The following is a 12,606-nucleotide window of genomic DNA, read 5'->3' on the forward strand; positions in this document are numbered from 1 at the left end:
AACAGTAGAAACCAACATCACCAATAAAATAAGAGATTAGAAAGATCACTATTAACAATGTCAAGAAACTCTACTTTCATTTTAAAATTCTTTCAAATTCGAATTCTAATTACAAAAGAAATAAAAATTAAATAAATTTAGAGCCCCAAATCAAGCGCATATACCCCTAGATTTAAACTCCCAAGGAAAAAGCTCCAGAATAAATCTACATCACCTGAAAAAGACTCCGTAAAAGAAACTCCAAAAATTCATATTAAATCATTTTTGAAAAACCTATAACTGATATCATACTAAACATGAACGATAAAAAAAGGCATTGTTTTCCCATGGGTTCATCATCATCGTCAGACTTTTTTCCAATTATTTGAGACAGTCATTCTACTCTATCAAGGGCTGTACCTTTAATAGCGTCATAAGTTCTCATATCTTTGCTCACTATTTATCTTTGCTCACTATTTGCAACTGTCTTTTTTGACCTATACTTTACCATTGTTTAGTCTTCCACATAAACTGAGAGTCGCACCTTTTAACAAATGTTGTACTAGGTCTGCACTGCATATAGTCAGCTTACCTAAGTTTATTTTCTCTCATCTTATCACGTATTGGAGCCATACCTAAGTTCTTACAAATGTATTTATGTAATTTCTATCCCTTATTGTCTTGCTACACGTCCATCTCAACATCCTTATCTCAACTAAACTCATCCTATGTGTATGTTGTTTCTAGACTGCCCAACATTCCGCCCCCATAAAGCAAAGCTGGTCTCATAGCTATCCTATGCAACTTCCACTTTAGTTTCATTAGTATGAAACGATCACATAAAACTCCAGTGGCATATCTCCACTTCACCCACCCAACTTTAATTCTATGTACAATATCTTCTACAATTTTTCCATTTTACTGGATTATCGACTTAAGATATCAAAAGTGCACCCTTTCTTGTATTTCTTGGCCATCAATATTTACTATTTTCTCATTTGTACTCCTATTGTTACTAAACTTACATGCTATATGATTGAGGATCAAGAACTCTATGGACCTTAATGATTATGGATATTAGAAAAAATGCATATATATTTGGATCCCTATAACCTGTCTAGTGGTATGAAAAAAAAAAAATTTGTCAAAAAAAAAGAAAAAGTTTATATACGGTTGACACCTTAATATGTAGAATCAAGGTGCACATCAAAAATCCTTCGAAAAATGTTGTTTTAATGTTGGAAACATCAAATGTATAGGTATGGGTAAAAAAAAAAAAGGATAAAAAAAAGAAAATTAAATACTAAACATATCACATCTTGCAATATATTATTTGGACCGTTCATTTTCAATACTTTTATGCGTTTATAGAACGGCTTGATTTGAACTATTTTTTTAGAGTTTAAAATCTTATAATTAGAGATAAAAGTGGATTTTCACACCACTTTAAGAATTTCGGACACCAAAATTGTATCTCGTGACAAGTTTGTGGGTCCACCTTAATTCGATTGTTTAAGGTTGCAACCTTATGCAAATGACACCGTGTAGAATTTTTCATTTCAACTCTTGATAATCATCAGGTATCGACCATATTCTTTGCTCGAAATCTATTATTTAGTAGTGGAAATGGATTTGCAAGGTTTCGAAATGGTTCCTCAAGAGAAATTAGGAAGGCCCGAGGCCACACCTTAACTTCACCCATTACAAAATTGGATCATTAGTCACTCTCAACCGTCCCCAAATTTGAAGAAACATGGTTTATTTAATCATATGTGAAACTCTTAACATCCAATGGTCCTAGCCTTCTGGTTGCTCGGCTCTTCCATTCATACTGGAATGTTCACATAAGCGCAAAGGAGAGATGATAAAGAGTAGTTGTAAGAAAGAGGGGGCAAATGGAATAAGAAGGAATATGAAAAAGTTGTGTTTCCTATTTTTATTTTGAAGGGTAAAAGTCTAAATGATGCTTCAGACAAGTGTTTGTATCATGTGGCTGATATGAGTTAACAGGAGAAAGCATGCCACGTCTCCGTGGACAATGGAAAACCATAGTATAGGGGTCATCAAATTTTCTCTCGCTCCATGTCGGATGAAAATGATTGACAGCGATGAAGAGTTGAATAAATGGACACTGATGAATTGTTGAACCTTCATCTGGGTCATGTAATGATTTCGAGGAGCTATACTCTCTCCAATCATCCATTTCATTGCACTTGTGATCCCAATGGATTATAGTGTGCTTTCATGATAGAAAAAATGATAAAAGAACCATTAAATAACATTAGCAGACATTCAGTATCTAAAATGAGAAAAGTACCACTAATCATGAAGAGGCGATGAAATGAGAAACACCAAATTTTTTACATTTATTACCCATTTAGGTCTTGAAAGGAAAGATACAAGGAATAAGTGAATGGAATCAATCTGACCCAAGACTTCACCTATGTTTTCTATGGTTCCACCATTTTCACACTGCAAAGATCTGAGTTCAGGACTGAACAGAGATTCCATAGCGAAGAATGAGATGTCTATCATTTGAAGAAAGAGACCCCTACAATCAAAGGCAGAGTCATGGCTTCATCAGCAGCTCTTTAACAAATTGAGTTACTTTGGGCACATCTACTGTCCACGCAACTGAGACCGGTGCATGGTCTGTCCAAGGATTACTCGAATTCCATCTACACCATCTCCCAAAAGAAATACCATACTTAATAAAGATTAAAAGAAATTGGACAATACATTATAATCCATTGGACCATGGAAAGTCGAAATCCATTGGGACATCACCATCGAAGAACAGAGAGTGAGAAAGAACCAACACTGTAGTCATGCCATTGTGTGGAGGGTCACTTCATTGGATGGTGATGACCCCAACGATCTATGAGCACACGTACGAAACTCCATAGCCTCACAGGATTTTCCCAGATAAAAAAGAAAAAAGACCAAATATAACTAGGAAGAGAACAACGAATAAATAAATAAATAAATAAAAATAAAAATAAAACCACATGGCATATTAGTCATACTTCTTCAATCCTTGGTCCATCAAGGTATGGCCTACACAGATTCCTTGGGTCTCAACCCTCACAACTCCTTTCCTGAATGTGAAGAGTTCAGGTTGGACTAGAGCGGCAAAGCAAACTGGGTCATGTAGGAATATCCCTGCACAAATGGAAATAATATTAGTTCTTTTATTTTCCTTGATCAGATGAGAGAATGTCACTTATATAATCCCTCTCTCTCTCTCTCTCTCTCTCTCTCTCTCTCTCTCACACACACACACATGTATTACACCATACAATCTTGTATACTTTTTTCTTTTACTGTTATTGTATGCAATAATGGCAGCGATGTAAGGAACCTTTGGGTCCTCTAGATGCAAGGAAACTTCTAGTCTTATCATACAACAGGAGGCATACCATGTACCCCGTCTGATTTCACGTGCCAATCTCTGTAGAACAGACACATATTGCTTAAATATTTAGCATGTTTCCCGTTTGATGCTCTCAATTCAGAGAGGTCCGAGTCTGATTACACAGAGAGAAGGAGATTATCAGATTATACTGGACCAAAAGCATTAAGTGTTCTGTGCAATTTTCATAAAGAACATAATCAACTAAATCATATTTATTGCCAAAAAAAATAAAAAAATACAAGGCTACAAACCTGTGAGTATAACTTGGGTGGTGATGTTTATGCCCACAATCACAATATCTGCTCCGCATGTAAATACAATATCAGCCGCCTCTGGATCACCATAAATCTGCATCATGAAAAAGGAATGGTTCAAAAATTACAGATTTTTCTTAAGAAAAGGAAAAGTATACCATAAATCAATTACGCATGGCATACGGTACAACAGGGTGCACACCATTCATTTCAGATAACAATAATGGAGATCAAACATAATTCCCAATGGGACATTTTCCCTGATATAGCTAATCTCCGAAGTAACAGGTAAATAAGTACCTTGCTCATTAATAACTCACATGCACTACTAGCGAAATTTAGTTTTAAGAAAATAAAGCTATTTATATACACATAGGAATGAATACTGTGCTACAAGTAGCATACAAAACAGTACAGCCCATGTGGCCTCAAGTGTCTGCCATTAACAACAGACGGTTGAGATGGAACACTTCTCCCTTAGCACAGATTTACAGAGTTCAGCAAGAGAACATTTCAACCATTCTCGTTATTACATGTAGCATATTGTGTGTGTGTGTAAAGCATGGTTGAAAATAATAGTTTCACAAGCAGAGAGGCACATACATTGGCTTCAGCAGCAGGATTCACATTCCCGGTGGCAAAGAAAGCCCCACCAAGTACAACCACCTTCTTTACTTTTTTGGCAACCGATGAGTCTCTCTTAATAGCCTATCAAGTAAGTTTTAAAGATTAGCCTGGTTAATCATCTACTGAGGAATCTGATGTAAAAATCCAATTGAGGAAAATCTAGAGAGCTCCAAGATCAAGATCTATCAGAAAACTAGTTTGCTTTGTTAAAGAAAGTATTGCAAAGCTCTAGGACTTCCAACTCACCAATGCCAAATTAGTCAATGGTCCCAATGCAAGAATAGATACTTCACCAGGATGTTCAGTGATCTTATCAACTAAAAATTCAGATGCGCTTTTGCCAATCTTCTTTCCCTTTGGGGAAGGAGGGAAGGTATTCCCCAATCCATCAGAACCATGAAAAAAATCATCAATACGAGGCTCTCCTCCCTGACCAAAAAGCAGCTAAGTTAGAGAAATTCATGATTACAGGTACAAGAGCAAGAAATACCTGATGATTACACAGTAGCAAGAAATACAAATGCAAAATGGAAAAAATAACCAGCAATAAAAGAATAATAACATGGATCACCGATATGGCATTGGCATCCTAGAGTGAAGTTCATTGTCCCTTGTGCTTAAAGAGGTACGAAATGACATTTCAAACTGCAGCTTAAATTTCTCATAGACAAAAAATATACGTAGTTCAAAGGTATTTTCAAGGATCACTTTTCAGTAAAAGATACTAAGACACTTCTTCTATTAAAGGAAACAAAAAATGGATCTCTAAACTGTTCTAATGTGTGTTCACACACAAATAGATGAAGATAGGTAAGTCATATGAATGCAGAGTCATATACTCTTTGTAATGAGTATCAAGGCAGTGTATGCAGTGCTCATACACCATATGTCCACTACAAAAAGAAAAGTTAGTTTGATTGTTTGAAGATCAAAATTTTAATAGGAAGCATATAGTTGTTGTGTACTTGTGTTTATTTTAAGCAAACACATTTTTTATTATGTTTTTAACTATATTATTATTAATAACAGCGGTTAGGAGAGGTGATTTGGTACAAGTCGAAGGTCCAAAAGGACATGGATGGAAGTAGTTACAAAAGGTCTGACTGAGGGGCGATTTGGTTCACGCCGGCAGAACAGGATTCATGTAAGCTACCCCTAATAGTTGCGATAAAGTTCGGATGATGATGATGATTGTTAATAGCATAAGAAAGGCTGGATACGATGTTTGAAATGAAAAATTCTGGCTTGGAAAAGCAAATTTCAGGAATTAAGATACATAGCGGATACACTCATAGCATTTTGTGATCGTAGCTACAGTCATGAGAAGATGGGCAATACCAAGTTCAAGACGCATGTGTGTCTGTGTTTCTACGTCTCTATTCAAATACATCCCCTTCCAAAATTCCATCTTAGATATGGATCTAGGATCTGAAACATATCCTAACCCACTCTACATGCATTTATGCTTTAGCCTTCATGATTTTGACTCACAAATAGTGCAGATCTGATGATCTGAGAAGAATTAAAATAAACGATCCAAAAAGATATTTAAAGTGGTTTATTTTTAGATTCAAAATTCATTTCCTTTTGAGATCCATGACCGTGGTGGTCAAGATCAGTGACGTAAGGACTGAAGCATATCAGCAGTCCCAATCAGTCAAATCACTCACCAATGCCATACCTGGCTTATCCAAAGAAAAACTGGATTTGGTAGAAAACCGGTAAACGCAAATGTTTTGAAAAGTTTTTTCGCTAGTACAACCAGTAGGTTAGGCAACTTTTTATTTATTATGTAATTCACATTTTTTAATATACTATCCTATGTTTTCTTTACCTTTAAAAAATCCTATCCAACAAGTTCGATAGGCATTTGGACGAATTTTGATTAGACAAAACCCCTAGCAAGTTTAATGGCCAATCTATATTGGGGGCTTGATACCTATATTGCGAAGCATCATCCCCTCATTTATAGGGATATTCATGAGCAAGCTTGTGATTATGTAGGTTTTTAATTATGCAAGTGACAAGGATATAAGTAAAGTGCATGTGGATGGGTCATTAGTTGGATGCAGTGTTACTTCGATACTCAGTTTATGGGTTGATGTCGCGTGTGGACACTTAGACACATACCGCTACTTAGAGACACAGGCCCGACAAGTGACTGTACATGTTGGAGGATATCACCATTTTCAAGTACGGTGTTAATTCTTTAAATTAAATTGCCAGCAATTTTTGACATATAAAATTAGATCTCCACATGATAGCACTTACTTTTTTCTTTTGACAAGGACATGGTTCCATTCTCATGACTTGCAACTCTCTCTCTCTCTCTCTCTCTCTCTCTCTCTCACACATTTATTAGCAATAAAAAGGCATACTATGTGCACAGTGGGAATAGAACCCCTCTCCAGCTGTGCGACCACACACCACTATCAGCTGTCGAATGTTATGAAAGGGACAATTAAATTAAATAATATAGTTAATATAAAATCTTATTAGTTGTCAACAAATATGCTCATGATGGGATTCAAACTATCACCGCCTTTCATTGAAAACACAAAACTACCACTCCAATCGTTTAAGTAATATTATAAAATGAATACTATATCATATAATATAATATTTAAATTATAAGAAATAATTGTACAGACGTGTCTTGCTGTACTGGCTTTTTAGACCAAAGTACTAGATAATACACTTGTAGACACTTACACTCATGTCAATGTCCATGTAACACAGGTTGGATGTCAAGGGTACAACTACAATGAGTTGTAGCATGGTACATTATACTTCTCTTAAGTATGCCAAAAGCAGATTAGTCACATACAAACATGTTTACTGAAGAAGCATTGCCAATTACCTTATTTCTTTGGCTTGAGAAGTACAAGAACCTTTGGTAGGAAAAATCAATATGTTGTTATCCAGATCAAGATAAGCAATGAGGCTTTTTGAGTTTTTCCTTATTTTGCTATGCGTGTAGAACATTTACAGATGAATTTCTCCTAATAGTTTAAAATCCTTTTCCATGTTACAAAAGTCATTTGATCAAAGGATAAAGGCCTTTGGTACAGAATATTTCCTCTGGGCTGGGCATAAGATGCATATCCAACTTATCTTTAGGAGGTTATAATGGACAGCAGAGGGCTTGAAAGTGAACAAGGCTTGGAGATGAGTTTGTTAAAAGAAGCTCGAGACTCTTTTTATTTATTGCTTGAATGTACTTGCAAGGATCCAATATCACACCATTTATTACATTTTGAAATATAGGTTTCCAACAAACACATATCGTTAACACTCTGAGATCCAAAACCCTGGATCATTTGGTACTAGAGCCCGAAAGCCACATCATATTGAATTGTTCCTCTACATCATGTGAGAGATCCGATTCCTCTCATCTTCTAACGAAGTAATCAGAAAGGATACCCACACTCATAAAAAAAAAGGTGCATCATATCTACTTGAATTGGTACGTCTTAAGTTCTGTAGAGTTAAGGGATCAGTAACCGAAATGAATCAACATGTAATATTACTGAAATAATGTAAATCACTCTTTAATTTTTTCAGTATTGCATCCCTTAAGGGAATCCAATCCTCTGGAAAAAAGTCGGCTACTCTATTTACATAGTTCATGAAGAGTCTCATAACCAACATAAGGTTGAAAAACCTAAGTTGTGAACCATAAGGAATCAAGAAAATGTTACAAGCCAAGAAGATCAAACCTTCTATGTTTAGAACACAAAGATTGGATGAGCTATGATGAATCAAACTAGTAACTACAAAAAGGAAACCAGTTGAATACAAGCAAGCAATACAAAATAATATCCAGGTACCTTCAGAGGCTCTGGACTTCCCTCAGAGACCGGCAAGTCTGGATACCCTGCAATCTCACACTATCCTTTTAAAAATTAAAAACATTAATTAATGATGAACATGTGCCAATTAAACGCAGTTGGAGACACAAATTGTCCACCCCAGATAGAAATCATAAGAAAGCCATAGCCAATCGACATATTCCAAGACCAGAACACATAAAAATTATCAAATTTTCAAGGGAGAAAAAATGCATACCAGATGCAATGCATTACGAGTGGCATCTTTCGTAGCAACATTACCAAAAACAGTGGTCAGGCCCAAAACCTCCAAACCAGGTGATTGAAAAGCCATAAGTATAGTTATGCTATCATCTGAAATCAAAAGTAAGAGATCAGTCAAAACAAGGACCAAAGATGTTGAAAATTCTGAAATAGGAGAGCATGATATGTTCTTAAGAAAAACACACAAAAATGTTGAAGCTCATTTGCAAAATCGACCGCAAAAACCACTGAAGAAACAAGAATGCAGTCAAGAATAATCCGATAAAAAAAACAAGAAACATAACTTAAATATGGGGACCAAATGCACAAAATTAGCTAAGTTAATGTCCTGATGAATTTTCCATTGAAAAAAAAAGGCTGAAGTTCCCAAAATCCTAAACAAAAATCCAGAAATTGGCTGCCTAAAACCACTGAATATATGAGAAAAGCTCACTCTTTTTGAGATTTATATCCCGAAGGAGACCAAAAGCGCGGAATATATGAGAAAGGTCACTCTTTCCGAAATTTACCCGCCGAAAAAGTTTGAGATCTCTATTGCAGCGTTTAGCAAAGAAAAAATGAATAGCTCAACAACAATAAAGAAAAAACAATACCTTAATTTCTAATAAAATCGATGTCCATGCAATCACTATTCCCATCAAAATTACAGTCATAAACGAAAATCAAATATGAGATAAAATGATTACCAATGCCTGGATCTGTATCAATGATGATCTTTTGGGGCCTCAGCCCATCTACGACACCATGATTTGGTTTGGTCATGTCTTAGGACTGGTCTAGAATAAAAACATTAGGGTTTTAACATACAAATCCAGAGTGGAATTTATGCAACAACAAGAAGAAATAGAGATTTACAAGTTGCAGAGAGCAGCAGCCCCAAATTTCCTCGGTTGGTGGGTTGCTGTCTCTGCATGATGATGAGAAAGAGGAAGATGGAAGAGATTTATAGGGAGAAGAGAGAGAAAGTTATTGAGATTTAGAAAGTGGTTTACACGTCATTATTTGATTTTTATGTGCCGGTAAAAACGGCAAAAAAAACTAGCGGCTCTGTCCGCTGAGGGTATACGTGGCGGTTGATTATTAGTCTTTTTTTTGGATAGAAATGGAACCTGTAGGTCCTACTGGAGATATATCCTTTGGCGTTGAAAACTATGACGAGGAAGAGAGAGACAGAGAATATGCAGCATTTTGCTCTGACCTTTCTTACGTCAGAGCAGCACTTTTAGAGGAGAGATAAAATAAGCATTTAGAGAGAGAGAGAGAGGAGAAGCAGCATTTCTAGAGGTTTTAGATTGCAGCACCCTTTCCGTAAGTTCGATGTGAGGGTTTTTTTTTTTTTTATTTGATAAATAAAAAATAAAAAAAAGGATTTGAATTTAGGATGTAGCATTAAAATAATCAATTGCTCACCGATCAATTGGGATAGCTATATGAATATGCGAAAATAGACAAGCATTTTGAAGAATCAATGGCAACTCAAATTAGCATATTTCCCTATGTAAAAACGTCATGATGAAAATCCAAATAGATGGAGAATCTGTTCGTTCGTTCGATCGAGAGAGAGAAGAGATTGCATTTTTTTCCGAGAGAGAAAGAAGTGATAATATGGAAGTAGTTAAATGCATCCAAGTAAAAATGATGGAGTCCAATGAAACCCAATTTTCCTCCACTTAATTGACATTGTGAACGGACTGGTCCAAAAGGCGGGAAAGGGCAGACATGCCCAGGTCCAAATCCAAATGGTGGGAAAAGGAAAAGAGCAGATGTCGTGGTTGTAGCATGCCTTCGCACGTCTTTCTCTCCAATCCACCGTTGATATTTTTAATTTAAACAACAGGTGACAACTTTGAAATTTTAATCTCATGTACTCTCCACAAAATTCCTCCAAACAAAAAAAAATGGCATGTATTCCACACAAAACTTCTAAAAAACAAAAAAAAAAAAAAAATCCGTGCCATGTATTCCCCACAAAAATCCTCAAAAAAAAATAGCATGTACTCCACACAAAATTCCTCAAAAAACCCAATTGGTGTCCCTCCCTAAATAAATATATCTAAAAAAACGGGCAGTGGAAGGTATTCCCCACAAAATTCCTAAACAAAAAAACGAAAAAAATGGAATGCACTCCACACACAATTCCTCAAAAAAAAAAAAAAAAAAATCCAATTGATGTTCCTTCCTAAATATCCGAAGATTAAAAACGGGTAGTGGCATGTATTCCCCACGAAATTACTCAAAAAAACAAAACAAACAAAATCGAATTGGTGTCCCTCCCTAATATATCTAATCATTTAAAAAAAGAGTAGTGGCATGTATTCCCCACAAAATTACTCCAAAAAAAAAAAAACAGAGTGGTGGCATGTATTCCCACAAAATTACTCCAAAAACAAAAACGAGTAGCTGCTTGTATTCCCACAAAATTACTCCAAAAAAAAAAAAATCAATACACTGCTTAATCACTCTAAATGCATTTCCACTTTTCATGGCCAAAAAAACTAGAGAAAACATAATGGCTTGCTAAAAATTGATATGAACCGTGAAAGCTCAAACCAAGAAACTCAAAATGAATATTTTGTTTTTAAAATTCAACTTATAGTGTTGAATGCTCAAAAAGGATTTAAGATGGAGTATTTTTACAATCAAAATCCATATTCTTTTCAAATTAACAGCCATGGTGATTGATACTATTGACCTATGCAATTTTATATCCAAAATTCATCTAGAAACCACATATGAATTAGTATGGGAAGCTTTACAAAGTCAAAAAGTTTTCATGCCGTACTATTTCTCTACTCCCTCCGGCTAAAACTCATGTTAAGAATATTTTTTAGATCTCAAATTTTGAGGATGTAATTTCTAGAACACATTGATGTCATAAATAGGTTCTAGGAATTACATCTTCAAAATTTTTAGAACTCCTGCATTTTTTATAACTTGGATCGATAATCCAAAAAAATATAGGTATTGAGGAAGATGTCACACATAAAATTAGAGCTGGAAGAGCAAAGTGGAGATGTGCAAATGGAATTTTATGTGATCGCCGTATATCAATGAAGCTGAAGGGTAAGTTCTATAAAACAGTTATCAGACCAACATTAGTTTATAAGACAGAATGTTGGGTGGACAAAAAACAATATACATATCAAATAAGTGCAGCGGAGATGAGAATGTTGAAATAGATGAGTGGCAAAAAAAAAAACGATAGAATCCAAAATGAATCCATTCGAAAAAAGTTTAAGTGTGATATCAATAGTATGAGATAGAGTAGACTTAGATATGTTGGCCATGTGTGGCATCGACCTAGTACACCACATGTTAGGAGGTGCGAATTAGTTCAAGTAGAAGGATTGAAGAGGGCAAGGGGTAGACCCAAAAAAACGTGATTGAAAGTAGTCCAAAAATATATGGGACTTGTGGCCTCACTAAAGGTATGGCCTTAAATAGAGCTGAACAGCTGACCAGGATTGGTGTTGCCGACCCCAATTAATTGGGACAAGGCTATAATGATGATAATGATGATGATGAATTTCTAAAACCTAACAACCAAAAAAACCCCTATATTAAAAAAAAAAAAAAAAAAGGCACTCTCTACGTGCTTATAAAAAAATGACAACAACGATTGTCTCAAGGTTGCACAAGAACCATGCAATTTATGGAGCGAAAGATCTAGATGTGCAAGAATTCAAAATCCAATTTTTTTTCTTACAAAATAATCTAAAATTTTGAATAAAAAGAATTTCTCTACGTAACTATTTTAACCATGGGAGTTGGTGTACAATACGCTCCCAATGGAGCATGGTATACGTGCTCCTTTATAAATCCATCTCGACGAAATTTCTACAAGGCCTTGGCTTTATCCATAAAGCACTTTCAGCACGTAAACCCTCATCCAGAAAGCACTTTCAGCGATGGAAATATGTACAAATCAATTTCCAATACCAACAATAAACTTTGAAACTCAAAAATGGCACATATCTTACAGATATGTGAACACTTTATGTTAGGGCTAAATGAATTGTCGAAATAATTTACTACAACAAACACTATTTTTAAAACTTGAAATCCTTTTTTTTTTTCACACCCATAATTTTCAAGCTGAGATGGTCAGTACAAAGGTTTGCCAATGCTTGAATTGCAATTTTTAATGTATTATGAAGTGTGCGCTTTGTACAGAATCAAGGCTCTAAACAATCAAATTGGAGCACACGTTGAAATAGTATTGAGAAATGTGATTTCA

General features: G+C 35.3%; 1 protein-coding gene across 4 annotated transcripts; it reads right to left on the bottom strand.

Moving 5' to 3' along the window:
• Positions 1-2,318: 2,318 nt before the first annotated feature.
• URH1 (uridine-ribohydrolase 1) lies at positions 2,319-9,564 on the bottom strand. 4 transcript variants are annotated; one of them, XM_006851439.4, is made up of 9 exons: positions 9,056-9,564; positions 8,344-8,459; positions 8,106-8,165; positions 4,522-4,704; positions 4,252-4,356; positions 3,646-3,742; positions 3,399-3,506; positions 3,006-3,141; positions 2,319-2,657 (listed from the first exon to the last, which is right to left on the bottom strand). In XM_006851439.4, the coding sequence occupies exons 1-9, from the start codon at positions 9,129-9,131 to the stop codon at positions 2,549-2,551; spliced, it is 990 nt and encodes a 329-aa protein (XP_006851502.1). In that variant the 5' UTR covers positions 9,132-9,564; the 3' UTR covers positions 2,319-2,548. The 4 variants fall into 4 exon arrangements, with proteins under 4 accessions (XP_006851502.1, XP_088708130.1, XP_088708132.1 ...); XM_088852004.1 differs by having other exon boundaries at positions 2,319-2,666; positions 9,056-9,378; XM_088852006.1 differs by lacking the exon at positions 8,106-8,165 and having other exon boundaries at positions 9,056-9,354.
• Positions 9,565-12,606: the final 3,042 nt, after the last annotated feature.

Source organism: Amborella trichopoda, chromosome 11 (genome assembly GCF_054954075.1).
Source record: "Amborella trichopoda isolate Santa Cruz 75 chromosome 11, AtrichopodaSantaCruz75HAP2 v2.0, whole genome shotgun sequence".
In the NCBI taxonomy this organism is placed as follows: domain Eukaryota; kingdom Viridiplantae; phylum Streptophyta; class Magnoliopsida; order Amborellales; family Amborellaceae; genus Amborella; species Amborella trichopoda.